Source organism: Molossus molossus, unplaced genomic scaffold, assembly GCF_014108415.1.
Source record: "Molossus molossus isolate mMolMol1 unplaced genomic scaffold, mMolMol1.p scaffold_m16_p_24, whole genome shotgun sequence".
NCBI lineage: Eukaryota > Metazoa > Chordata > Mammalia > Chiroptera > Molossidae > Molossus > Molossus molossus.
This window is the reverse complement of record NW_023425360.1, coordinates 542317-569732: the sequence shown is the minus strand read 5'-3', so window position 1 is coordinate 569732 and position 27416 is coordinate 542317. Positions and strand designations below refer to the sequence as shown.

Below are 27416 nucleotides of genomic sequence, written 5' to 3'. Positions count from 1 at the left end.
CTTACAATACTTTTCTTCTGGTCTCCTCTATTATAACAGCAATGCATGCTTTAAGAAAGACAGCAGACAGAAAATAAAAACTATACATAAGCCTGTTACCCAGAACAAAAAGGACATTTTGGTGCGTTTCCCACCAGTCTTTTTGATACACACCCAGGGCAGCAGTGTGTTGCTAAGTGCTGAGGCTGCCGTCATGGGCAAGACAGACACAGCCTTTCCTTAGGGGCTCAGACCTGAGTGGCCCGGACAGGCGTTACACAAAATTCCTGTAACTACGTTTGTGATCAGTGCTGTGCAGTCAGCGCAAGAACAGCTTGCATTTTTTTACTGCTTACTGTGAGCTGGGCATTATGCCAACCGCTTTACATGTGGTGACGTGTTTTGTATACACTGTCTTATTTAATCTTTACGATTACTGATGGGGTAGCTTACTCCTGTGACAACCCCTTACACACATTACAGATGAAGAGACAGACTCGGAGAGTCAGATGGTTTGGGACCAGGCCTGGGTTCGCCTGTGCGCAGACCCTCTCATGGCCACTAGGTCCGCGGTTGGCCGCGTGATGTTTCCTCTCTTGTTCCCTTGCCAGGTCTGATCACCTCTGTGGCTCAGAGACACTAAGCTGTAGCCAGAGGATGGACGACAACACGGAGCTGAGGACTGGTGGAAACTCTCTTCTGAAGGCCGTGTGGCTGGGGAGGCTCAGGCTGACCAGACTCCTCCTGGAAGGAGGCGCCTACATCAACGAGAGCAACGACCAAGGCGAAACGGCGCTCATGGTGGCGTGTATCACCCAACACGTGGACCAGCAGAGCATCAGCAAGACCAAAATGGTGAAGTACCTGCTGGACAACAGGGCCGACCCCAACATTCAGGACAAGTCTGGGAAGACCGCTCTCATCCACGCTTGCATCAGGAGAGCTGGGGGGGACGTGGTCTCCTTACTGCTGGAGAGCGGAGCGGACCCCAGCCTCGAGGACCACAGTGGGGCCTCCGCTCTGGTTTATGCCATCAACGCTGATGACAAGGACACCTTGAAACATCTCCTTGATGCCTGCAAAGCCAAAGGGAAGGAGGTGATTATTATAACAACAGATAAATCATCTTCAGGCACCAAAACCACCACGCAGTATCTTAATGTCCCTCCTTCACCCAAAATGGAGGACAGAGAGCCACCCACGCTGTGCACCTCTCCCTCCGACAGGGCACGGGAGGCCCCTGGCCTGGGCTCTCCACCCTGTGAGGAGGTGGATGACTTCTTTGGTCTCCAAACAGGGCATCCGAGTACTTGCAACACCTCCAAGGCTCTTTACGAGCCTGGGTCACCCACCAGGAAAGTGGGGAGCCTCAAAAGGGCCCGTTTGCCTCAACTGAAGAGGCTCCAGTCGGAACCCTGGGGCCTGACTGCGCCCTCCGTGCTGGCAGCTTCCTCGCCTCAGGATGAGACCCGTGGTGCCGGCACAGACAGCGAGGTCCTCAAGAGTGTTAGCAATGTGTCCTTCCCCAAGAGGGGGCTCCTCTCCAGAGCCAGCAGTATTGACAGCAGAGACCCCGCTGTCTTCCCCGCGGTCACCGAGCAGGTCCGGAAGACCCCAGCCTCTCCAGTGCTGACACCCTGGAAGGCAGCTGATCTGGCCAGAAGAGGAACTCTCCCTGTTGACCCAGAGAAGGGTGGTCTGTGTCCACTGGTACCTGCTGCTCTCAAAGATGCAGCATCCCTTAAACAGCTGGAAAATGACCTCTATGACTTAGATTTACAGCCGGGGGCTAACCCACCCAATACTATTTCCCCGGAATCAGGCAAAGGACCGTTAGAGAGAAAGCAGCTCTTCCGTGGCTCTCGGGAATCCCTGGACGCCACGGCCAGCTCATCGCCCAGCTCGCTGCGCCGCGGGCTCCCGCACCTTCTAGAGAGACGAGGTTCTGGAACTCTGCTGCGTGACGGGATTTCTCACACCAGGCCTGGCTTCCTTCCACCTTTATATGTGAATCTGAACCCCCCAGCCCCGGACATTCAGTCTAGCAGCAAGCCTCCTTCTCCACTGGCTAGTGGCTTAAAATCCGTGGTTCCCGTTGCTCCAAGTTCGCCAAAGAGAGTTGACTTGAGGAGTAAGAAGAAGCTGCTCAGGAGGCATTCTATGCAAGTCTGACTTTGAAGAGATCATGACCTAGAAGCAATTAGGTCCCTCTTCTTGTTTTACATCCAGACAATTTATAGATAGTACCACAATCTAAACCAGTGGTTCTCAACCTTCCTAAGGCCGCGACCCTTTGATACAGTTCCTCATGTTGTGGTGACCCCCAACCATAAAATTATCTTTGTTGCTACTTCATAACTGTAATTTTGCTACTGTTATGTCTTAGGCGACCCCTGTGAAAGGGTCGTTCGACCCCAAGAGGGGTCGCGACCCACAGGTTGAGAACCACTGATCTAGACCAACACAGCCAAGTGGATTCTGTCTTGTTCTCTCCTTAGTGCTGGTGTGTGGCTGCTTCGTACGCGATGGAGACAGGGTGCTGTTTCTCTTCTGAAATAATCTCTGTGTTTTTATGGGCCTGCTTGAAAAGAGCTCGGGATATTTGGGGTTTGGAGATGACCCTCCCCCAATTCTCCTAAGGAAGAGAATGTTTGGAGCAAGAAAGTAACGCCACAAGTAAAATGACCTTAGTCATTCACTCCCGTTATTTTCTATCAGACAAGAATTTCAGTCATAGGATGGCATTTGAAATATGTCCTTGGTAATAAATCTATGAAGTGTCTGCAGAGAAAATGAGGCTTTAACAGTCGTTACAACGTGCAGAACTCCAAAACCAGCCCCGAGCTACTACATCTGGGTCTCTGTGTTACATGTGAAGGTACAGGAGCGGAGACCCCATCAGAGAGGGCCTGGCCCGTGGTCCCGCCTGTGCCGTGTGGTGCTGCCTATCACCGCACAGTCGCGATCTCTCCGAAATCCAGTAACCGCTTAATTCACACAGTCATGTGGATGTGCTCAGTGTCCCCCGATATCACATTTTCATGTCCCCCCATTTCTTATGTATCCGAGCAGCTGGTGCCTCAGAGGAGAATCTTGCTCTCTGTGGAAAATGTGGGAAATGTCTGTGAATTGATTTGGATCAAACGGGACACAGGTTATAGGACACATCGATAAGAAGTGTTTCCTGGTTATTCTGAGAATAATTGCTGTCTCCCCAAACCAGGATGACTAACGATGGTGGGAGCTGCCCAGGTTGAAAAGTGAAGCAGGTGGTTTTCAGGCCAGGAGCAGTGGGGACCTTCTAACCATGTACCCTGAAAATGTTAGAGGGTGCAAGCTGTCATTTCCCCTCTACTTATCGAGGTAATTCAAGGGTCACATTTTAGCGAACAGTATTTCTGGTTATTTTTCCATTTATTTTTCCTTTCGTGCTGCTTAGATATATTTGCTCTATGGTTAAGAAAACTTAGTAGTCCTTGAGGATAGAATCATGTACAGAAAAGAGGGAAGGGTTTGAGATTTGGGTGTGCATCTCAGTTTCATCATTTCCCAACAACATGACCTTGAGGGAGTTGCTTAACTTCTCCAACCCTCCACTTCCTCATCGGTAAAGTGGGGTCCATCATGCTTCACGGTGCACGGTGGTGGCGAGAATTAAGTGAGAGTGTGTGAACGCGCCTGCTACCTACCGTGAGTGGTAATCACAGCTGGGTAAGTGGTAGCTCATTTCAATGGACTTCTTCAGACCACTGAAGCCTCGGAGTCTAAAATAATACATAAAAAGTGAAGTCTAGCTGGAAAATTCAAGTGTCCCCCTGAAGAGCCTCGGTGATTCCGTAAATACCGAGCCCTAAACTGATCTGCAAAGTAAAATAAATTCTCATTTGCAAAGTCCCATGAGCTCTCCACGTCATACTCTCTACCATAACATTTGCTAGACATGTATCTATATAGCTCACACAAAAGTGTTAATGATGGTTAGAATTAAAACAGGTATTTGTTCGTTTTTTACTTTTTTCACACCCAACGTTAGTTCCATCTTATACTTTCCAAAGCAGCATCTAAACCATGAAGGAAAATTCAAGTTCCTTTAGTTCTTATTATTGGAATCCTACCTAAAGTGCTGTTTGGAAAATAGAAACCAGGCCTATGACAACTATGTACTTGTTAAAAGGGTAACCACTAAAATCTAGGTGGCAAGATACATTTTGGCGGTGAGGGTCATATGTACATGGAAAAATGTATGCCCTTTCTAGACAAACAATTCATTATCATCAAACAATTCTTTTGTACAGAAAGTACTCTGCTTAAATCACACCCCAATCCATCGCCTGTTTCTGTAACCATTAGTTAAACAGAAGATTCACCCTTATTTACTGCTCGTCTATGCTAATATACGACCTTGTCACCAGCCAGGTTTGGTGAGAAGTGTTCTTTTTTAACAGTTCCTTCTGGTCAGCAGTGTTGACTTTTTAGACTGGATTACTCTTTGTTGCGGGGGGCTGTCCTGTGCCTTGTGGGTTGTTTAGCAGCATCTCTGGCCTAGATCCCAGCAGCATTGTTCCTTCATTGTGACAACCAAAAACGTCTCAGACACGGCCAGACACCTCTCCTGGGGGCAGCATTGACTTGGTCGGTAACCGCTGCTCTAGGAGAGAGACCATGTACCCAGTAGAAATCTGCCAGCAACTCCAGCTGCATGGAGGTGGGTCTGGCTGGTGAGCTGGGCTCCTTCAGCTTAAAGGCAGTTCAAACTGTGCTTTAGTAAGATGACAAATCCACACACAATTGGATGTGATTATGGTCCATTCTCAGTGCATTAAAGAGAAAACCATACAGACAACCATTGTGCTCAGCAGCTCATTAAATGAGAGCACACACACACACACACACACACACACCACTTTATAAGTATTTTTCCAATTACTGTTCATGCCAGTTTAAACCTAACCCCTGCTAGTAGTATCTAACCGTGGAGATAGCACAATATGGCATAGAATGTTCCTAAACCTTTAGCTAAGATTTGAAAGCCTAATTTGTCCTGGGTAGTAAATGAGGTACGTTCATAGCAAGTAGCTTAGGTGATTCGTAGGAGGTAACCGTGATGAGCTGCCCATTTGAAATAGCACGTCCATCGCAAATGTGCCCTATCAAGTACCTCGTGCCACTCCTCGCCGGCATCTGCCAGTCGCGACCTTCACACCGATCTTTCTCCAGATAGGCATCAGGATTAATGATGCATTAGCTGAATTAGGCTACTCCAGCACAGTATTATCTATCGTGTTAGTGCGTCAATAGGCATTTGGGTCCATGGCAACAAACCTCCCGAGAATGCTTTTTAAAAGCATGTTTTAGACTCAAACATGCTTTCTAGATAAGAGATCAGCTTTTATGTTTTGGAATCCTAGAGTCACTCCAGAAGTTAGCTGCAAACAATAGTTCCAGTAACCCATCTACTTAAGACTCGGGAACACTGATCAACATATAGAATGTGAGTCTGAAGTTTGAAGTCTGAAACTTTGGTTTAATTTCTAGATATCTCAGAGCCTCTTTTTCTTTGTTTGTTTGTATCCATGGTTGATTCTCTTAGAGTGCCAACAAGTAAACAGTACCCTGCAGAACACAGGCTGTGTCTGACCTCCTCCTTCCCCTGTACTCTGTGTTGTTTGAAATGGTTCTCTCCAGTGTTATAACCTCGTCTCAAGCTGACAATGTGCTCAGAGACATATCAAAACTCATGTAATGGGACGGTTTAGATATTCCTACTATGTCAATAAAAGATATATCGCAATCCTTCAATAGTTACCTTTTCCTTAAGATGGTATCGACCGTGCCCGCCCTGTAACATCAACCTTAGCAAACACCCAATAACGCATGCACACATCATTTAATGTTTAATTACACAAGTATTCTAGTTTCTCCGCTGTTTCTTTCTTTCTTTTCTTTTTTTTTTTAATGCAAAGAATGAGAAAGAGCATTGCTGCCATGAGGGTTGCTTCTCCTGCCCCTGCTGCTCCGGTTCCCCCAGGGCTCTATTATCTGCTGCTGGTAGGGCCTTAAGGGTTGCTGGATGTCCCTCCCTGGGCCCTATTTCTACATCAGTGAGTATTGAACCAACGGGAAGATCCTTCGTGTCTCTTACACTGGAGAGTTCTGTCATTCTGAGTTCATCCTGACTCCCTGGTTCTCTGGAAGGTTCCAAACCTTACCTGTGGGTTCTCCCCCAGAACCTCGACGCAAATTATGTCAACAAAAAAGAAAGAAAAGAGGACTAGTTTCAGCATCTTTCCCCACTGTCATCAGGGAGGGGAAGCCAATACTGTTTCCAAATCCTTTGAAAAGAGATGATGAGGGACCCTCCAGAGAAGGAGAAAATAGAGGTGAAGGGGAAAGTGACCAGGGTCAGGGCCACAGATGCCCACCTTGAGGGAGGGAGTGCGTCCCCAGAGGGATAACAGGCCTGGAAGTCTGGGGTCCCCCAGTGGAACTTGCGGCTAAGCTTACTTTAGGGGCCGTGGCTATCGGGTGCACTGTGGGAAGCGGCAGGAAGGCGGCTGAGCCCGCGCCTGGAGAAGCCCGACAGTGGAGAACCTCCCTGCGGAGACGGGCTTTCTCGCCACCGTTGTCGAGTGCGGAGGACTTGGGATCGATGTGCACTTGATGTAGAAAAGCGAAGAAACGGGGCACTTCCTACATGCAAAGGATGCTACAGAGGAGCATGCACACCGCAGTGGAAGTAGAGTGTTTACAGCTGGGACACCACCTGGTCGGGCAGCGCAGGGAGGTGTGGCCGTGCCCACGGGGCGCCCCGCAGAGGCGGCTCTGTGGTCCGATTCCAGCAGACGGTTGTGGAAGTGGGTCTAGTGACGCCCAGTGGAGAAAGGGGTCATCGCAAGGACCGGGGTAGAGAAGGGAAAAGGGGTGATGCTGGAGCCGCCGAGCGTGGAGGGCTTTGGAGAGCAAACCCACGCGCGCTGCGCCCTGCAGCCAGAGGTGGGTGTGGGCTTGGCTCCCCCGCCCCCCGGCTCGTGGGTCCGTATCAGGCTCCCCCACCCTCCCCGGGCTGCAAAGTCGGGAGCTGCACCCCGGCCCGCGCCTGCGCCCTGGGCCCCGCGCTCCCGGAAGCGCCACGCCGGCTCGCACCACGTGGTGTCGCCTCCGCGGACCGACCGCCATGGGCAGCGCAGCCCCGCGCTCCGCGCCCGCCCCGCCGCTGCTGCTGCTGCTGCTGCTCCTGCTGCGGGCCGAGCGGCCGCGGGGCGCCGAGCTCACCTTCGAGCTGCCGGACAGCGCCAAGCAGTGTTTCCACGAGGACGTGGAGCAGGGCGTCCAGCTCTCCCTGGACTACCAGGTGGGGCCCCGCCCCCCACCCAGGTGTCGCCCGGCTCCAGCTGGGTGCCCAGGACGGGATGTGCGGGAGGGCCCTGAACCCCGGGAGCTGGCCAGAAGGACTCCGCAGGCCCGGGGCTCTGAGGAGTGCCACCCCCGGTTGGCTGGACGCGGGGTGTCTGTCCCGAGCCTCTTGGACCTCATTGTCCCGCGCACCGAGAAATAGCAGAGGAAGTGGGTTCGTGGTTTTCTTTTCCCCTCCGGCTTTTAGCCGGGTTTTCTCAGCGAGCGCAGAAGGATGAGATCGGGCGCTTTAGAAAGGGGGGCTCGGCGCAGCCTCGGAGCCCCGCAGAGTTTAAGGGGCCTCCCTGTGGCCGCAGGGCGTGGCCCTTGCCAGGTGGCTCAGCAAAGCTGCCCGACAGACTTCAGGCTTCACAGGTCCGGGAGCAGGTCCTGCCCCTAAGGGTTAGTGAGCAGGCCTGGGCTTGGGGCCAGTGGAATGCACCTGGACACTGCTGGCTGGCCTCCAGAGGTGAGCTGGGCACAGCCCGCTCATGGGCCCGCCCTGGTCAAGAGGCTTCTGCCTGTGTGCTGGTCTCTGAGTCCCTGATTTGGCCACTTTCATAACTGGGGACAAGGTACTGTGGCTGCGTTACTGGGAGCGGCATGGGTACTGTGCCCCAAAATGATCATTTTTAGGCTGGAGAGGCCTGAGAGGTCATCTGGCCACAGCTACATCAGGAATCCAGGTCAAGGGGTGTTCAGCGGAGTGTCCCTCCAGCTGAGTGTTCACAAAGCGATGCTTGCATGTAGGGCTTAGATTCTAGGCCAAGAGGAAATTCTACAGTATGGAAGGAGATGCAGGCCGTTTATTGGGTCCTTTGAGGGATCTTGGGAATAGCCACCAACCACCTTTTTGTCCGGTTGTGGGTCTTAACCTTCTTATGTTTACAAAGAGAGCTTGAACAACATGATCCCAGGACTCCCACCTCTGATAGTCACTGATTCTGTGAATGCTCACGTATATTTGTCTCTCCTTCCGTTCCATCAGTAATCAGATGAGCAAGGCCTGCTCAGCAGTTGGCTTCACCTCGGACCTCAGTTTCCTGTTCTGCAGAGCAGGAAGGATGAGGCTTATTACACTCTTGCCAAGCTGGAGACAGGCAGACATGGGCTCAAAGCTTAACCTTGTCCTTTCCAAGCCGCGGGACCACAGCCAGCTTATTGACCCCTCTCCACCTCGGGGGTCACCCTCTGAAATGGGCATGTCGTAGCACCTGCTTTGGGAGGTTGTGAAGTGAATTAAATGACATGTTTTGAAGTCCAGTCACTTAGTGAAGGGTGGTTGCCCTCTGGTAACAGCAGACCGTGGGTGTCTTTTGTGGTTGTCAGGTCATCAGCGGAGGCCACTACGATGTTGACTGCTACGTGGAGGACCCGCTGGGGAACACCATCTACAGGGAAACCAAGAAGCAGTATGACAGCTTCACCTACCGGGCTGAGGTCAAGGGCGTTTATCAGTTTTGCTTCAGCAATGAGTTTTCCACCTTCTCTCACAAGACCGTCTATTTTGACTTTCAAGTGGGCGATGAGCCCCCCATCCTCCCAGAAATGGGGAACAAGGTCACAGCTCTCACCCAGGTGAGTGCGCATTCTCAGCGACAGTCCTGGTGGAACCCCCTGGCCTGTTCCCTCCTCTGCTGTCCCGGCTTGGCTGGCCGGCAGCGTCACCGTCCACCTCGCTCCGTCCGCAGTCTGCTGCTTGGCCCATCTGTTCACATCCAGGCCTGGAGAACACTGCTCTCCTGACCTTCCTCTCCATTCTCTGGCTGGCTCCCTGCTGGGCATCCTGTGGATTCCTGCCATCCAGTCCTCTCAGCTCTGCTTTCTAAGCACCTGTAGCATGGGCCTCTCGGCTTACACGACGTGTGCGCATCCTAGAGAACAGAGTCCCACTCTGCGTGGTGTATTAGTTGGGGTAACGCAAGTTGCTATAACACGTAAATCCCAAATATCAGTGGCTTAACACAATAGGTTTTTTTTTCTCATTCAGTAATCTAGAGAGTGGGGTGAGGGGTGGAGAGCTTTGCTCCATGAGCAACTCGGGAATCCTGGCTCTGTCTTTTTTTTTTTTTTTCTTATTGATTTTAGAGTGAGAGAAAAGGAGGGTGAGAGAGAGAGAGAAACATCGATGAGATAGGACATCGATTGGCCGCCTCCTGCATGGCCCCAACTGGGGACTTGGGTCACAGCCTGGCCGGGAATCGAACCTGTAACCTCTTGGTGCATGGGTCGATGCTCAGCCACTGAGCCACAATGGCTGGGCAAGGCTCTGTCTTTCTTATCCTCTTTCTGCTGTCTCTTGGGGCTTCTGAGCCCTCTGCCTCTAGCCACCAAAGGACGAAAGAATGAGAGCCGCACCAGCCTAAAAGCCCCAGCGCAGAAGTAGCACATCCCACTCACACCCCATCATTGGGAAAGAGCCATGTAGCCCATCTGGATAAAAGAAGGGCCGGTACAGGTCCGATTAGGCTGTGAGCTCCTGGCAACAGCTCCACACTTGATAGAAAGACGGTGAACACTGTTGGAGAACCGGTGGTCATCACCGGCACCCATGGCTCTCCGGGCTAGTTATAGTCTGATCCCCAGCCTCCTCCATCAGACTGCCCTCCTGCTCTTTAACCTCCTCCTTTCTCCCACAGGTAGGCCCTTGTCATTGGCCCTCTGTCCCCAGTGCCTCAGTACTTGGGGCACAGCTCAGAACAGGCGCTCACCAAATAGTGGTCAGATGACTGAGCGACAAGGCCCAGGCAGACCTACAAGGCAGGAATGACGTCTGTGACTACACTTGTTCCAGAACCTAAGTGAGAGCACCTGGGTCTCTGTCGGACCAGATTACCTCCCGGGGTGCCCTCCAGGGTGGCCACACGCTCTGTTTCTCTGGGGCTGTGGGCTGTGGGCCCACATGCTTCGTCTTCCACCTTCCCTAGGCAGTTGGAAGCTAGTGATACATGGTCCGGTGCGCTAACCGCTACTTTTATAACAGCTATTCCATTTAAATTTAAATTCACTTCCTCATTCACTCACTACTATTGTAGTGCTCAATAGTCACGGGTAACTAGTGGCCACACATAGGAACTTCTGTGGACGCTGCCAGCAAAGATCCAGCCCAGGGTGTGTCTGGCATGTGAGATGTTTCACAACCTGTACCCTCGACAGTTCCATTGGTCGTTGATGAAACGCATCCTGTTTGGAGATTTCGTCAGCCTCCAGAAGCAGAGTGGAAGGACTGTCCTCTGTGGCCAGCGGAAAACCAAATGGTAGAGAAAGGGCTTTTTTTTTTTTTTTTTTTTATATCCTCACCCGAGGACATTTTTCCATTTTTTGTTCAGGTAGAGTGGGAGGGAGAGAGAGAGAGAGAAACATCGACGTGAAAGGAACACATCGAGTGGCTGCCACCCGCACAACCGACCAGGGCCGGGGACAAACCGCAACCGAGGTACGCGCCCTTAGCGGGATCCGAACCCGGGTCTCTCTGGACCGCAGGCCGACGCTCTAACCGCTGAACCAAACCGGCCAGGGCGAGAAAGGGCTTTAATGGACATGTGAAGTAGAGAAATTCTTTCCTGGAGGCTTAGAGTTAGGGTTTGATTCTGTTGCAGGAAAGAGGGACCTGCATCTCCTCTTGCCCAGTCTCAAAAGAGGCATTTCCTTCCACTTTTGTCCCTCTGACCCCTGACCCCTCCCTGAGCAGAGGTCCCTTACTGTTTGCCTCCGGCAGCGCTGGCTGGCTGTGGTGGGCGCTTACTCTGCACAGGGTGCCCGGTGCTGTCCTCGCCATCGGGGAGCCCGTGTGGAGCCACAGAGATCAGAGCGCTGTGACGTAAGGGTGAGGACTCGGGGGAGGGAGCCGTGGATTCTCCCAGCAGAGTCAAGGAAGTCTTGGGGAGCACTTTCTCTTAAAAGTGCAAATGTGGGCCCTGGCCGGTTTGGCTCAGCAGTTAGAGCGTCCGCCTGCGGTCCGGAGAGACCCGGGTTCGGTTCCTGCTAAGGGCACGTACCTTGGTTGCAGTTTGTCCCCGGCCCTGGTTGGTTGTGCGGGTGGCAGCCACTCGATGTGTCCCTTTCACATCGATGTTTCCCTCTCTCTCCCTCCCACTCTGTCTGTACAAAAATGGAAAAATGTCCTCGGGTGAGGATAAAAAAAAAAAAAGTGCAAATGTGGGCGCTGCCTAGGAGTGTGTCTGGAGGAGGACGAGGAGGAAACACCCAGTGAGGTGGGGAGGACAGCAGGTGCACAAAGACGGGCATAACTTACCTTCTCCCCAGCACAGCGCTGGTCTAGAGCCCATGCCTTCTGGCATCAAAATCCACACTGGGCTGAAAGAACAGGGCCCACAGGGACCAAGGCCCAGGCCAGGGCTTCAGTTCTAGGATGACCAGGCTCCTAGGAGAGGACGTGGGCAAGGAGAAAGCTACTGGGGAGGCCAGGCTGGAAGTCTGGGCAGGTCTAGTGGAGGCTGAAGGTTTCTGAGGGGCTAGTGGCCTGGCTGCCCCAGTGCAGGTCGAGGGAGATGGCAGGTTTTCCAGACCCTGCCCTGAGGCCAGCTGATGCCTCCCTGCCTTTGGGTTCTGCCCTGGAGGCCCTGGCGAGGCGAGGACTGGGGTCTGAGCATCAGCAGGTGGTAGAGGTGGTTTGGGCTGTGGTGTGGGAATGGAGGAAGGGGACAGGTCAGGTGTCTCCAGAGACCCTGGGGGAAGGCTTGGAGGCGCCAGCCTGTACTGCTAAGCACTGGGGCCGGGGCCCATGTCCAGGAGCTCCCAGACCAGTGTGCACTTAACTTTCTGAGTGAGCTTGGGACACACTAAACGTGTGCATATGTATCTGTGGATGATGCATGTGTGTGTGTACACATGTCCATGTACACATGTGGGGTCTGCATCCAGCCCTAGATCATTCCAAGAACAATCTGCCTTGTTCCCAAGTCCTCTTCGCTCAGCTCCCTGCATCCCTCCCAGGCTCCCTCCTCCTGCCACTCAGCAACCTTCTCAGTGGAGGCCCCTTCCCAGCGGGAGTCCAGCAGCTGAGTGGTCTCCCTGCGTCCAGGTATCATGGCGGCCAGGGGGTTCTGTTCCAGTGGGTTCTCATCCTGCCATTCTGCTGAGCTTCACAGTAAAGCCTCAATCCTCGAGGCTATTACCATAAGCTCTCACCTGCCCGCCTCTTCCGCCCACATCCCTGAGGCCAGGCCAGGCCCTGCACATGCCCCCCTGCCAGTCCTGGCCCCCGGACTCCCTTCCCTCACCCTCTGCCTGCTCATCCGTCAAGGCTCAGTTGGCCACTCCTGGGTCAGGCCTGCCTCCAGCTCCCCTGGCAGGATTAGCCGCTTTCTCCTGCTGTTCCCTTAACTCTGCGCACCCTCTGTCACTGGCTTATCGCACGTGACGTGGGCTATGTTCACCTGTAAACTGTAAACTTTCTGAGACCCGGGATTGTGTCTGATGCTGGGCCTAGAGCAATGCCTGGAAGATGAGTAGACATTTAACAGGAATACGTTTGAATGAATGGATGAGTGGAATGAGTCTGGGCTGTGAGAGACCCAGCCTGGTTTGAAATTCTTGTCGTCTTGTTTTTCCAGTTATCTTTCCAGAGTCTCCAGCTCCACCTTCAGTGACTGTGGTCCTCTAGGGGTCCCCAGGCTGGCGTTAGTCTAGAACCGGTTACTTGCCGAATCTCCCTGTGTCATGGTCACAGGCAGTGATGGGGGGGGGCACTAGGGAGGCTTCTGGAAGTGCTGCGTCTTGAGCCAAGTTTTAAATAGTTACGACCTCTTTTCTGTTCCTTCCCGGGACCCCGCACATGTTTTTGTGAGCTCTGGATGTATCAAATAAGAGAACACAGTGTTTGAAAACAGAGGCTCAGGAGTCAGAGTCTTGAGTTCAAATCCTGACCCTGCCACCTACTAACTGTGTGGCGCTGGGCAAATTATTTAACCTCTCTGAGCCTCTGTTTGGCTTATCGGCAGGGTCAGTGAAACCTGTTCAGTCGAGGTTACCGCGGGTGTTGATGACACTGCTGTGTGCTGAGGCCCCCTCGCTCCTCAGGGTCACAGTGTGCCTGCTCTTGTCTTCCCGCCCAGATGGAGTCTGCCTGTGTGACCATCCACGAGGCCCTGAGGACGGTGATCGACTCCCAGACGCATTACCGGCTCCGGGAAGCCCAGGACCGGGCCCGGGCCGAAGACCTGAACAGCCGGGTCTCTTACTGGTCTGCTGGAGAGACGGTCGCCCTGTTCGTGGTCAGCGTCAGCCAGGTGCTGCTGCTGAAAAGCTTCTTCACGGAAAAGCGGCCCGTTGGCAGGGTGGCCCACTCCTAGATGAGGCGCCCTGCGCCGGGTCCCCCACAGCTCTCCCAGGCCACAGGCTGCCGGGGGCTGTGCGTGGGACCCGGGCGGGCAGGCATGTGCTCACCCCTCCCTCCATTGAGATGCTCAGTCCTTGTCCTCCGGTTGCCAAGTGCACAGAGCTCGGTAATCAGAAGGACCCACTGTGTTGTGTGTGTAACGCTGGGTGGAAACGTTTACAGTCAGATGGGCCACTGTGGGAGGGCGGGTACCTAGTGCCCAGGCTTCAGGGACAGCTAGTGCTGTATCTCTGCTCCACGGTGCCTGGCTTATCTGGCCTGTGTGTCCTGCCCAGTGTGGAGAGGAAGGGGGCCCGCAGTCTGGTCTTGCCTCCCACAAAGCTCTCTCCACCTGAGGAAACCAGGCCGGGGCAGCCTCCCACCCCAGGGGACTGAGCACGGCCAGCCCTTCCTGCAGCAGCAAAGTAGTGACTGGGTGTGTGGGTCAGCTATGTTCTCAGGGGTGGACTCTGGCTAATAAAGATTCAGCGTGAGCGCCGTGGGGACATGTGTTTTTATTGCTTTGCCCAATAGCTCACAGCCTAGTAGGACCACAGCTGTGTGTATCAATAACCACAGCGTCAAACAGCAGGTGATGCCCCAGAGATGTGTCGGATGCTGCGCATGGAGGTGGGCGGTGGGGTAAATCGCTCTCCTGGTTGAATAAAAGCAGTGAAATGGAAGCTTGTGGTCTTGAACCCCAGAGAGCACTGTCAACAATCCAGTTGTCATTTCATCTAAATGCAGTTTCTGGGTCCTTCGTCTCTTTTTGGGGACTCTCCATGCTTCCTGGGCTTGTGTGTTCATTTCCTTCAGGTTGTGGACATTTTCCATCATTAATTCTTCAACTAGGTTTCCAGTTCCTCTCTATTCTTAGGGCACCCCTGTGATGCCGACGTTCCAGAGGCCCCTTAAACTATCCTCGTTTTTTAAAAATTAATATTCATCCTCACCTGAGGATATTTTTTCACTGATTTTTAGATAGAGTGGAAGGGGGAGAGAGCGTGAGAATTTCGATGTGAGAGAAAGACATCGATTGGTTGCCTCCCACATGACCCTGACCGGGGGATTGAACCTGCAACCTAGGTGCCTGCCCTTGTCCGGAATCAAACCCATGACCCTTTGGTCCGCAGGCTGACACTAACCACTGACCCAAACCAGCCAGGGCTGGTTTAAGTCATTTTGTGTTGTTCTGTGTGGGTATTTGCTGCTTCTTTCAGTCGATTCAGTCTTCTGCTTTCTCTAGTTATGATTTCCTGTATCTTCCTCACTGTACTTCCAGTCGTCTTCATTTCTGACTGGTTCTTTTTCATGTTTTCCATCTCCTTGTTGAAGTTTTCGCTGAGGTCATCGAGCATTCTTACCCCCAGTGTGGTGAGCTCGACATCCTTCTGCATTCTGTTGAGGTCTTTTTTTTGCAGTTTTGTTCTGTTGTTTCATTTGGGACACGTTTCTCTGTCTCCTCGTAGTGGCTGCTTCTCTGTTTCTATGTGACAGATAGAGCTGCTACGTCTCCCCGTCTTGGTAGAGTGGCCTGATGCAGAAGGTGTCCTGTGGGACCCCGTGGTGCAGTCTCCCTGGTCACCTGAGCTGGGTGCTCCTGGGGTGTCCCTTGTGTGGGTTGTGTGTGCCCCCCTGTTGTAGTTGAGCCGTGTTTGTTTTTGGCTCATCAGTGGGAGGGATCACTGCTTAGGCTGATTGGTCGTGAGGACTGGCCGTCAGCTGTGGAGGAGCCACTGTGCAGGGGCAGGCCCTACGGAGCAGGGTTTGCTTCTGGGGGGGCCCTGGTGCCCAACGAGCCTGCCCTTTGAGTGTGTTTTTCATGGAGTGGGTTTGGTGTGCTCTGGTGGGTCTGAAGCTGGCCACCGAGTAGGTTTTTTCTGAGGTCTCGGGAGGTACAGGCCAAGGTCAGCTGCTGCTTGTGCCCTGCCCGGGGCCACATGGTGAGAGTTACAGAGCGATCTGCAGGTGGCTGGTGCTGGTGCTGGGTGTGGAGGTGCCTGGGAGAGCCTCAGCTGCACCCTGAGGCTGCCGGCCACTAGCGTTGAGCGTGGGGCTGCTTAGCAAGAGGAGCGGGACATGCTGAGGCCAGATGGTGCTTGTCTGGGGTTCATGAACCTTTGCGAGATCTTAGGAAAGTCTGCAGCATGAGCCAAGATGGGCCGTTTGTATGGAAGACGAGCGGCTCAGTGGGTCTGCAAGTTTGGTGCGACAGAGTCTCAGGGAGGCACCAGGGTAGGTTGGACGGTCACCCAGGTGGCTGGAGACTCACACATGGTGTCCACCTGCGCCTGCATAGGGAGGGCCCGCAAAGGAGCAGTGGCTTCTGCCACCCTTTTGTTTGAGAGAAGGCAACCCCTGAAGCCCTCATTCTGAAGGCAGACAGTTCAGCTCCTCCCGTGTGTCCCTGTCTTCTGAGTCCCCCACCCCACCCCCAGCGTTGGAGCTCAGAGCCAGTGAGTCCGCCAGTGAATAAGCTGTGTGCGGGTTCTTCGAGAGACACCTGGGATTCCAGCAGCCCCACAATCACCGCTGGTTTTCACAGCCAGAACTTATGGGGACTTCTCTTTCCGGCCCTGGAACCCAGCACTGGGGAGCCTGCTGTGGGGCTGGGACCCCTCGCGTGGAGGGCTGGCAAGTGGCGCATGTGATTCACATCCTCGAATGGGCTGGGGAGATGGTGTTCCCCAGCCGATCTCTTTGCCCAGGAGCTGTGTCAAGGGAGAGAGCTACATGACATTAGAAATTATGGCTGCACAAGCCGGGGGCACTCTGGGCCACTCTGGAGATGGAGAAAGGGCAGCGTGTGTTTCTAACGATGACGAGGGCTCTGAGGACTACCATGTCACAGTAGTCCCCACACAGTCCAGGGATTAACCTGCAGGCGTGAGCGATGTCACAGGACGTGGGGAGGACAGCTCAGGGATATGGGGTGCTGGCCCAGGCAGGAGGAAGCAGGGTCTGCAGTCACAACAGTTGCCAGCAGGTCACAGTCCCGCTAACGCCAATCAGCCTGTGTTCAGACTCCTCTGGCACAAATCATTTTTATAACCTGGGCTGCAAAGTTACAGGTGTCAGGGCCTGCCAAGTTCACAGGGTAGTCAATTAAACTTTCCTCCCAAATTTATTGGTTTTTAAGCTTCCCCATAACTCACGAGTTACAGCCCCTGGAGGGACTGCCGTGGTCTTAACCATATATCACAGCGAACCTCAGCATCCCACCAGAGCCTCACCAGGCAGCGTCTGGGCCTCCCTAGGCCAAGCAGAGCTACGCTCAGAAGAGAAGGCTCTGGCACTGAAGGCAAGTCCGGCCGGAGGGGGAGCTCGCGGATGAGCTACTGGGTCAAGTCAGAGGGGCAACTGGGGCCAGTTAGAGTAGAGAGTTAGAGTGGGGATCTAGGGGACAATCTAGAGTGGGGGGTAGGGGGTGCGAGCTAGTGGGGCAAGCTAGAGGGGTTACCTAGGGGGCAAGGTTCTGGGGCAAACTAATGTGGAATGAGATTGTGGAGCTAGCATGGGGGTGTTGGGGCCCAGCTAGGGGGCGAGTTAAAGGGCCATGTTAGACTGGGGAGTTAGCGGAGCTCTAGAGGGGCGAGCTAGAGTGGGCAGTTAGGAGGTGAGCTAGGAAGGTGAACTAGAGTGGGGAAATGGGGGTAACTGTAAAAGGTCTGAGCCAGCAGATCACATCCACAACGCAAGGCCAGTGCAGAGCAAAACAGCTTTACTGCATGCACCTTAGTGGGGACCGAACCTGGGTCTCTCTGGACTGCAGGCCAATGCTCTAACCGCTGAGCCAAACTGGCCAGGGCCCTCCTCCGATTTAAAAAAAAAAAAAAAGAATTTGTTCATCTTCACCTGAGGATATTTTCCATTGGTTTTTAGATAGAGTGGGAGGGAGGGAGAGAGAGACACATCAATTGGTTGCCTCCTGCAGGACCCCGACCAGGGGCCAGGGATTGAACTTGTAACCCAGATACATGCCCCTGACTGGGAATCAAACCCGAGGGCCCCTGGGCCGACGCTCTAACTGCTGACCCAAACCTGTCAGGGCCCTCCTCCGATTTTATTAAAAAATTTTAAAATCCTCACCCAAGGATATTTTTCCCATTGCTTTTTAGAGAGAGTGGAAGGGAGGGAGGGACGAGGTAGGGGAGAGAGTGATGGATTGGTTGCCTCCTGCACGCACCGCCCACCAGCATCTAACTGGCCAGGGCCAGAGAACATCCATCAGTCTCCTGCACGACTCCTGGGGGATCGAGCCAGCAAGCTGGGCACAGCTCTAGCCAGGAACCCAACCAGCGACCTCTTGCTGCATGGGTCCATGCTCAATGCCTGGGCCACCGCACCGGACCCTCCTCCAATTCTAGTTACCAAAGAGGGAACTAAGTGAAATCCCACGCGTCCTGATATGATGCACTAAAAACGACACAACGTCATTTATTTAGCCTTCTGCACAAAGCACAGTATCTAAACTGAACCACGAAGCAACACTCAGGCAAGCTCAAATGCAAGCACAGGCTGCAAATCAACTGGTCTGTCCTCGTCAAACATGTCGGTCACTCAAGGAAACGACGGGCAGAGGAGCTGCTGGCGATTGAGAGACTAGAGACAACACCGCCAATGCAGAGATCGACCCTGATTAGATTCCGGATTGGGGGCGGGGGGGACCTACAACGGACACTATCGGGACAACTGGCAAAGAGTATGGATGTTTAAAACTTAGATGATGATCCGGGGGCAATGCTAAGTTTCCTGAATTGGATCATCACACTGTGGTTACCTAAGGAGATACATGGTGAAGATTTCAAGGGCAGGGCCGTGGGGAGGAGGCCAGGGCCCGAGCCCGGGTCATTCAGTGCCCAGCGCACTGAGCGGGCAGAGGGAGGCGGCGCGCCCTGCGGGGCCAGGAAACCGGTGGTCCGCGGGCACAGCGCGGACGGAGGGTCCTTCTCAACAAGGGGACAGCGAGTCGAGCAAGGGCCGGGTGGCAGGGGAAGGGCGAGCACCGCAGGCGACTGTCCGCGGGATAACGCGGAGGCACGGAGTGGAGACCCACGGGCTGCAGCGCGCCGAGCGCCCCCTGCCGGTCGCCGCGTCCCGGGCGCGCGCAGGCCCCGCAGCACAGGCGATCCAGGGCCGCCCTCGGGAAGCGGCGTCCCGTCCCCACCCCGCCGACCCCAGGACCCCACGGGAAACCCGAGGCCGCACGAAGCAACAGATCGCGAAGCCGGGCCACGCTCCCGACGCCCACCACACAGCGGCCCTGAGCGACGATCGCGCGAGAACGCGCTTTCCTCTAAGCTCCGCCCCCGCCCTTTCTTTGTTTTCTCGCCCGGAACGTTCGCGAGATCTGAGCGGCAAGTCTCGCGAGCGCGGAGTCGGGCAGGCTCGGCGGCTCTCGCGGTGTTTGCACGAGACTGCGCCCTTCCTTCCTCCCGGCTGAGCGTCCGCCTTCCTCCCCTTCCCCGCCCAGCCTCCCCTTCTTCCCCGTGGCCCATCCCCGCGGGCTAATATGGTCTCCGGCGATGGACGCCCCAAGTGCAGGTCAGTGCCGTTCGCCGCGGGGGCTCCGGCTGCTGCAGGCGCGCAGCCCGGCGCCGGGTCCCTGCGGGTCTCGTCAGGAGGCGCCGGGCCGGCGCGCGGCCTCGGGCTGGGGTCGCTCCCGGGCCTGCCCGCCGGGCCCTCTCCGCCCGGGCCCCCCCCCGCCCGGGCCCCGCCGGCTCCGGCCCGCTCGGGAGGCCGCTCGTTAGGCTGCGGGGAGGGGGCCGGGTCTGCGGGCCCCTCCCTGCCTCCGAGCCTCCGAGCCGAGTGGGAGGCGGTCGGGCCGGGCGTCGGTGGGCCGGGCCGGGACCACGCACTGCAGCGCCGGCGGGCCGTGCTGGGCTCCGTCTCGGACCCACGGCCCGGCCGAGGGTCCGCCCCAAAACAGGAAGGTGCCTGCTCCCTCCAGGCCGCCTGCGGCCTCCCCGAGAACGCCCGGCCCCGCGGTGCAGCCTCCCCGGGACGCGTCTGTTTTAGGGACAACCTGCCGCGTACGCGGATGTGCTCGTTGCTCGCTTTTACCTCCCCTCTCCAGACCTATTGAGGGCTTAACCGGTTCGGTGGTTGGGCTGGGTTTTGATTTTGTCCGTGGGGTGAATGCTTTGTCAGAAGCCTGTCTTTGGAGTCTTTCAAAAGGGAGAAAATTCAATACCGCTAACATAATTGTGGTGGTCTCAAATTACTTACCGCCTTGTACTTATGAAATATTCAGGACATGTCTTCCCCAAACACGCCTATACATCATTGAAATCGTCCTCATTGTTCCCTTCCAGCTATTCTTTGTTTTCCCATATCAGTGCTTAATTCTGTTACCAGTTTTTGCTTGATAAGAGTCACGGTTGAGAGCTCCGCCGTCCAATACAGTGGACACCAGCCACGTGTGACTGACTATTTAAGTAAAAAAAAAAAAAATACAGTTTCTCAGTTGCTGTAACCACATTTCAAGTGCTCAGTAGCCACATGTGGCTAAATGCACAGGGCAAATGTACATTTTTATCATTGCAGAAAATTCTGTTTGATATTTTGTAGCTGTGTTTAATGAAAGTTTTTTTCTCCCCCCAGGATACACCTTTGAGTACCTTATTGAAACATTAAATGACAGTTCACGCAAGAAGTTCTTCAATGTACCTAAATTTGGAGGCACGAAGTATGGTAATGTTGCTTAAGTGTTCCTGAGTTGCTTTAGTTTCTAATAATAATGTATTTGTTAAGCTAAGCTGAAAAAAATTGAAATCTGTTCCTATCATTGTTGTTACAGGTATAAGTTCACATATCTCTAAGGTTTTAAAAGTTCTTGGGACCACTTTTGTTTGAGAAAGACATAAACCCATATTTTAACTTCTCATTTAAAAATCTAAGTTAAGCACTGGCCGGTTTGGCTCAGCCATTAGAGAGTCCTGGGTTCGGTTCCCGCTAGAGGCATGTACCAAAAAAAATAAAATACAAATCTAAGTTAAGCGATACTTTTTTTTAACTCAGAGAAACTCCTAATGCAATTTTAAAAATCTGACTGATGATATTTTACAGCTATAAATTTTACGTTTTAATTTTTCAGGTGAATAATGCCCATAGTTCTTTATCTGCCATCCTTTGACTAGCAGGGCCCGCTGATTTGAGTTGTTCTCCAGGACTGGCCGTTTGGATGTTTTGGAGTATCTTAGAAGGTCCTTGTGTTAGAATCCTGTTGCCATTCAAAAACAAACAGTCCACCACACTGATTGCCTCTTTGGTGATGTGGGGCTGCCTTCTGGCACTGCAGTGCAGTGGCTACAACCTGTGGGATTCCGAGAGATTCTCTTGGGGAGATCTTTGAATTTGAAAATAGACCTTTCACCAGGAAAGGGAGAAATCACTGTCGCCTGGTAAGGGAGACTTCTCTGAAGGAATTGGGATTTGAGTTTATGTTAAACGGGGGGTCATAGAGGACAGTGAGTGCCCAGGGAATGAGGCTGGACAGCCTAGCAGGAACTAAACGATGTTGAGCTGGGGGGACAGTGAGGAGACTGCCTTGGCCGCAGTGCGCGTTTCAGAGCAGCTGCTGTCGGGTAGCCGGGCCTCTCTCAGCCCTCTTGTTTCAGGTGATCGCACTTGTCCTTTTTTTCCTTCCCAACTGCTAGCTTTTCTAACCACAGTACTGGTCAGTCTTGCAGTAGAGCCAGGACTTGGCTTTCCAAATCTGAAAGAAAAGGCTAATTTTGGGGGAGCATTTTTATGGTTTACAAGAAATTAGATTGGGGTTGAGAGTCAAAAAGATGAGAACATGACAGACGTCACAGAAACCTGCTTGTTTTTATGTGTAGGTACAAATGTGTGTAAATGGCCCTGGCCGGTTTAGCTCAGCGGTTGGAGTGTCGGCCTGTGGACCAGAGAGTCCCCGGTTCAGTTTCCACTAGGGGCACATACCAAAAAATTAAAAACGAATGTGTGTAAATGTGCTTTTTTTTTTTTCCCTTCATTTATCTTCAGATAGAGCAGGAGGGAGAGTGGGAGGAAGAAAGAGAGAAACATTGAAGTGAGAGAGAGACATTGACTGGTTGCCCCACACACAACCCCTGGGGCCAGGGACAAACCGCAACCGAGGTACGTGCCCTTAGCGGGAACCAAACCTGGACTCTCTGGTCTGCAGGCCGACGCTCGAACCGCGGAGCAAAACCGGCCAGGGCTAAATGTGCTGCTTTTAACAAAAAGGCAGTAGATGCTGTTTTGTAACCTTTTCTACTTGGCAACGTGAACATCTTCCCATACCACTGAACACAGGCATCTCTTGATATCCAGAGACAGGAAGAAAACATAGTCAAGCCTCATGGGGACCAAAATTTCTAAGCTGCAGTCTGTTCTGCCAGTCACTTGAAGGCTGCCTGGTCTCTTTATCCCTGAATCTTTGAATATCTCTCTCCAGTATTCTACCTACAGTTCACTTACTCTTTTGGAGTAACTCCCAACGTAGGCACTGCTGGCCATTCTCTGTATGTTACGATCGGCTCACTAGCCAGTTGAGACTGTACTTCTGGGAGACTTTTCTGCCTACTGTCCTAACCTCCTTTGGCTGGGCTGTCAGGTGTCTGTTGCTGGTGCAGTTGCCTTGTTGGAACATGGAAAAGAGTCCGAGTTTTCTAACATTGTCTCTTCATGGACTCTGGAAAGGGCTGTGAGTTAGATAAACAGTAAAGTAGTTTGCTTGTGGTTTATACACACCGTCCTTCACTTGGTAAGGATTACCTTTGCCTGACACAGTTCTACTCCATGTACTCACCAGCTCTCCACATTTTGTCCCAGGGTCTGTTGGCTCTTCTGCTTTTGCTGACAACTTCTGTTCTAGATTAGGCCTTTGATAGTAAGAGCAGGCACCCAGTAGGTAAGGTGCTGGGTGTCGCTGCGTGGCCCATAGCTGCCAGGCCACGTAAGTGTGGCCATGTCTTAGGGAATGGCCCAGTGGCAGCTCAGCCCTCGCTGAGCCTCTAGCACCTTCTGGTTTGGTCTGTGTGCTGATTGCAGGCTCCTGAGGGACAAATCTAATGGTGCCAGTGTATCTTTCTCAGTGGGCTGCTGGTCATTGACCTGCCAAGGCTTGGTCTTCCTTCAGTGCTGCAGCCAGGGAGGTGATGGGACACAGCACTGCGTGCTCCACTCAGCAGTTTGGACAGCCGTAGGTGAGCAAGTAGTGCCAGGTTGCATGCTCACCAGGGTGAAGGAGAAGAGTGTCCATACCTTCATCAATAATAGACACTCTTTGTTGTTTCTTCTGTGTTTGTCAGTGAGTGCAAAAAAAATACATCTTGAGCAGGAATCTGTTTTCTCTCTTTCTGCCTTATTAGACTCTCTGTGGCTTTGGGTAGGCCAGGGAGGGAGTGTTTCCCCAGTCCTTCAGTATGGTGTACTTGTCTCATTGAGTTTATCTAAAGCAGGGCTGGGGAATGTCCGGCCCTAGGGCTGTCCGCGAAATCAATACCAGCTAACATCACACACCTCACCAAATTAGCCTGGCCAAATATAGCAGGCTAATTTTCAAGTTGATAAGTTTGTATGGCCTATAAATGATATAAATATCCAAATGGCCCTTGGCAGGAAAACGGTTCCCCACCCCTGATCTAAAGCCTGCTTACCAGCCAGCTGTTAATACCACCCCTTTTAATACCACTTATGGTGATTTCTCCATCTACAAGAATTTCCACAAAACCCTTTTACATTTCTACTTGTCTTTACCACATTCTTTGTGATAAGTAGGGAAGATAGTCTTATCTCCACTTTATAGAGATGAGGAAAATGAGTCTAAGAATCTAAGTAATTTGCCTAAAGTCACATCTCTTTTAAGTGAGGATTTGGTCTTGACTCCTGTCTTCTGACTTTAGGCCAATACTTTTTCCTCCTTAATACCATTCTGTTTTCCACATTAATAATGGCAGTAATGAAGCTGCCTCTGTTGATTATTTACCATAGTCATCCTGTAAGATCAGCTGTGTGGTCCACTTGGCCAGAGACACACTACCAGGTGCCATTACTTCCTCAGTGGTGGAGGAGAAACTTGAACAAACTGACTCTGAATCCTCTGGTTGTAAAACCTACTGTCCCGGGGTGGGGTCACAGGCTCACACCCACGAGGATGACAGGACAACACAAACCAGGGAAGTGGCCCTGGTCAGAGCTGTGGCAAACATGGAGGGGAGGTGCTACTCACTTCCCACAGGTGTTGTAAAATTTTCTGATATGTGAAAAATGTCTGGTTTTTCAGTGTCAAGCAGTTAAATTTTATTTTGTTGATTTTTTTTTTTTTTTTTTTTTTTCTGGAGAGAAGCATCGATGTGAGAGAAACATTGATCGGCTGCTTCCTGCATGCCCCCCCACTGGGGATTGAGCCCGCACCCTGGGCATGTGCCCTGACCGGGAATCGAACCTCTCAGTCCATGGGGTGACACTCACTCCACTGAGCCACACTGGCCTGGCTGGCAGTTAAATTTTAAATGTTAAAATGCAGGGTAGAGCAAAGAAAACATGTCATGGGACCAGCGGTTTGTGGCCTCTGCCCGGAGCACTGTGTTGCCTAACCTCAGCAGCAGCTTTTAGCCTCGATAAGGAGGGTCTGCAGTCCTGGGGGCCAGTGGCAGCTCAGCATCTGTTTCCAGAGCCCTAACCACGCGTGGATCTTCCTCTACCAAGCAATTGACCAAAAGGATATCTGTTGTTATCGGCTCGTTTCAGAAGTGTGATAACACAAATTATCAGAGTTTTCTAGTTTTAAATTACCGGCTTGTCCTGGCGTCCACATGTCTTTTTGATTATCTGTTGTTGAAGGGTTAGCTTTCCAGATTCTTAAAATTCTAGAAATTCCTGGTTAGGAGAGGCAAAATCATTCAGTCCAGTTTTATACTTAGTGTGGGAATCTCTCTAAAACACTGTTTAATTCGGCCAGTTAACATTTATTGAGTACTCATGTGTTTCTGGCAAATGAAAGATGGCTAAGGTGGCATCTTTGTGGTGAAGCAGCACACAGTTTAGTAATGGGGACGTGAATGGAAACGGTCCGCACAGTGCTGTATTGTAGCAGTCTCAGTTTGATCACGAGATCCAGTGGGGATTTTAACATGATCACTAACTGGTTGAAGAGTACAGTAGTCCCCTTATGGACATGTTCAGTTACCCATGGTCAGTTGAGGCCCAAAAATAGTACATGGAAAATTTCAGAAGTAAACATTCATAAGTTTTAGGTTGTGCACTGTTCTGAGTAGTGTGGTGACATTTTGCACCATCCCGATCCGCCTTCCCAGGATGTGGATCTGCCCAGTGTCTCCTCGCTGTATGTGCTCCCCCTGTCAGCCACTGAGGAGCCATCTCCATCATCAGATGGGCTGTTGCAGTTACAGTGCTTGTGTTGAAGTCATCTTATCTCATAAACGATCCCAAAACACAGGAGTAGTGATATTGGCCATTCAGACATACCAAAGAGAAGCCATAAAGTGCTTCCTTTATGTGAAAAGTGAACGTTTTCCACTTAAAACAGTTTTATGTTGAGGTTGGTAAAGTCTGTGGTAAGAATGAATCTTCTGTCTGTGAAATTGCCTAAATTATAAATTAACCTTTATCATGAGTATGTATATATTGGCGGGGGGACAGTCCATCCAGGGTTTGGTACTATCTGCAGTTTCAGGCACCGCTGGGGGTCCTGGAACATGAACCCCTTGGTATTCTAACACTGGTCATCAAGAGTGAAATACCGTTTTTATGAAATGAATTTTACTCACCTGAGCACCTTGATTTACTTTTAAACTTGAACGATACTTTTATACAGTTTAACCAAAATTTGCCTTAAAGGTCTGTCTTTGTCATTGTATTTAATTCTAATTTTCTGTGGTTTTCAATTTTTCTTTGTCTTCCCTGAATTTGTACTTGTCAGTCTTCTGTGCTCAAATCAGCACAGCTCTTGTGTGGAGGTTTTGTCTTCTTTTTCCAGGCCCTGGCTTGCATATAGGAACATCCGAGTTGTAGAAATCTGGGTGTTAACATGAGTAGTGTTTTATTCTGTAATGGCTAGACTAAAATTACTTTAAATTAAGGAAATAGCTAGGCCGTTGTGGCTTAGTGGATTGAGCGACCTCCCAAGGACTGAGAGGTCCTGGTTTGATTCCCAGTCAGGGAACATGCCCAAGTTGTAAGCTTGATCCCCAGTAGGGGGCGTGCCGGAGGCAGCTGATAGATGTTTCTCTCTCACATTGGTGTTTCTCTCACATCAATGTTTCTCTCTCTCCCTTCCCCCTCTCTAAAAAATCAATAGAAACATATTTTCTTAAAAAGAGAAAGAGCCCTGGCCAGTTTGGCTCAGCGGTTAGAGCGTTGGCCTGCGGTCCAGAGACCCGGGTTCGGTTCCCGCTAAGGGCACGTACCTCGGTTGCAGTTTGTCCCCTGCCCTGGTTGGTCGTGCGGGTGGCAGCCACTCGATGTGTCGCTTCATGTCGATGTTTCTCTCTCTCTCCCTCTCCCTTCCTCTCTCTCCCTCCCACTCTATCTGTATAAAAATGGAAAAATATCCTCGGGTGAGGATAAAAAAAAAAGAGAGAGAGAGAGAAAGAAAATAGTGCGTTTTTTAACTTTTTGTTATTTAAGTCCTTTTTTTTTGGTACTTGCCCGTAGCGGGAACCGGACCCGGGACTCTCTGGTCCGCAGGCCGATGCTCCAACCACTGAGCCAAACCGGCCAGGGCTGTTATTTAAGTCTTTATAATACATAGTTGTGACTTTCTTACTGATAAAAATGTTTTCTTGTGAACCAGATGTTCTGCCTTACTCAATACGGGTCCTGTTGGAAGCTGCTGTGAGAAGTTGTGATGGCTTCTTAGTGAAGAAGGAAGATGTCGGGAACATTCTGGACTGGAAGACCACGCAGAGCAGAGTCGAGGTGCCCTTCTTCCCAGCCCGTGCTCTTCTTCAGGATTTCACGTGAGTGGCACCCTTCTTCGTGCGTGAATTTTCAGTGTTTCCTTTTTTAAATACCCTGATTTTAATTTTGAATATCGGTTTATAAATTTTTAAACATCGCCCTTTCTAAACTGAAGCAATTCTTTAAAAATTAGGCACTTGTTTCTTGTACCATTTATTTCAAAACTACTTTTAACTGCCTACTTCTTGTCCCAAGCCAGCTCACAGGCTTTTCAGACTTCACACCAAACTTGAGAGCCTGTCACAGCACCTCCTTCTCAGTATTTTCTTCTTTTTAAATTTTTTAAAAATATGGCTTTGTTGCCCTGGCTGATTTGGCTCAGTTGGCCTGTGGACCAGGGAGTCGAGGGTTTAATTCCTGTCCACGGCACCAGCCCTAGTTGTGGTCGTGCGGGAGGCAAACAGTTGGTGTGTGTCTCTCATCGATGTCTCCCCCCCCATCCGCCCGACTCTATATGAAGATAAATGGAAAAATATCCATTTTTAAAAATATGGTTTTGTAGATTTTAGAGGCAGGGAGAAGAAGAGAGAAACACTGATGTGAGAGGGTAACCTCCATTGGCTGCCTCCTGCCCCACTGGGGATCAAGTCTGAAACCTGGGCATGTGCCTTGACCCGGAATCAAACCAGCAATGTCTCAGTGCAGGGACAATGCTCAGCCACTGAGCCACACTAGCCTGGGCCTTCCCAGTCTTTTCCCATGTTGGTGGAGGGCACTGTCGTCTCCCGTTTGTTAG

General features: G+C 51.9%; 3 protein-coding genes across 6 annotated transcripts in view; all 3 read left to right on the top strand.

Annotated features, from left to right (window-relative positions):
• Positions 1-576: 576 nt before the first annotated feature.
• On the top strand, positions 577-2151 carry ANKRD34C (ankyrin repeat domain 34C). Its single transcript, XM_036278138.1, has one exon. The coding sequence runs from the start codon at positions 637-639 to the stop codon at positions 2149-2151; it is 1515 nt and encodes a 504-aa protein (XP_036134031.1). The 5' UTR covers positions 577-636.
• A 4996-nt stretch (positions 2152-7147) lies between these two features.
• Positions 7148-14412, top strand: TMED3 (transmembrane p24 trafficking protein 3). The gene is made up of 3 exons (XM_036278035.1): positions 7148-7330; positions 8701-8949; positions 13449-14412. Exons 1-3 carry the CDS (start codon positions 7154-7156, stop codon positions 13683-13685), a joined length of 663 nt encoding a protein of 220 aa, XP_036133928.1. The 5' UTR covers positions 7148-7153; the 3' UTR covers positions 13686-14412.
• Positions 14413-19167: 4755 nt separating this feature from the next.
• The window catches only part of IREB2 (iron responsive element binding protein 2), a 35031-nt gene continuing 26782 nt past the window's right edge, over positions 19168-27416 (top strand). For 2 of the 4 annotated variants that reach the window (XR_004961500.1, XR_004961499.1), the window contains exons 1-3: positions 19168-19255; positions 20315-20404; positions 26514-26679. Coding sequence is in view for 2 of the 4 variants with exons in the window: in XM_036278114.1 (XP_036134007.1) it covers positions 19237-19255; positions 20315-20404; positions 26514-26679 (275 nt within the window). In the remaining 2 variants the exon portion in view is untranslated. The remainder of the gene's footprint in view (positions 19256-20314; positions 20405-26513; positions 26680-27416) is intronic. The other 2 variants (XM_036278114.1, XM_036278113.1) reach the window with 2 other exon arrangements.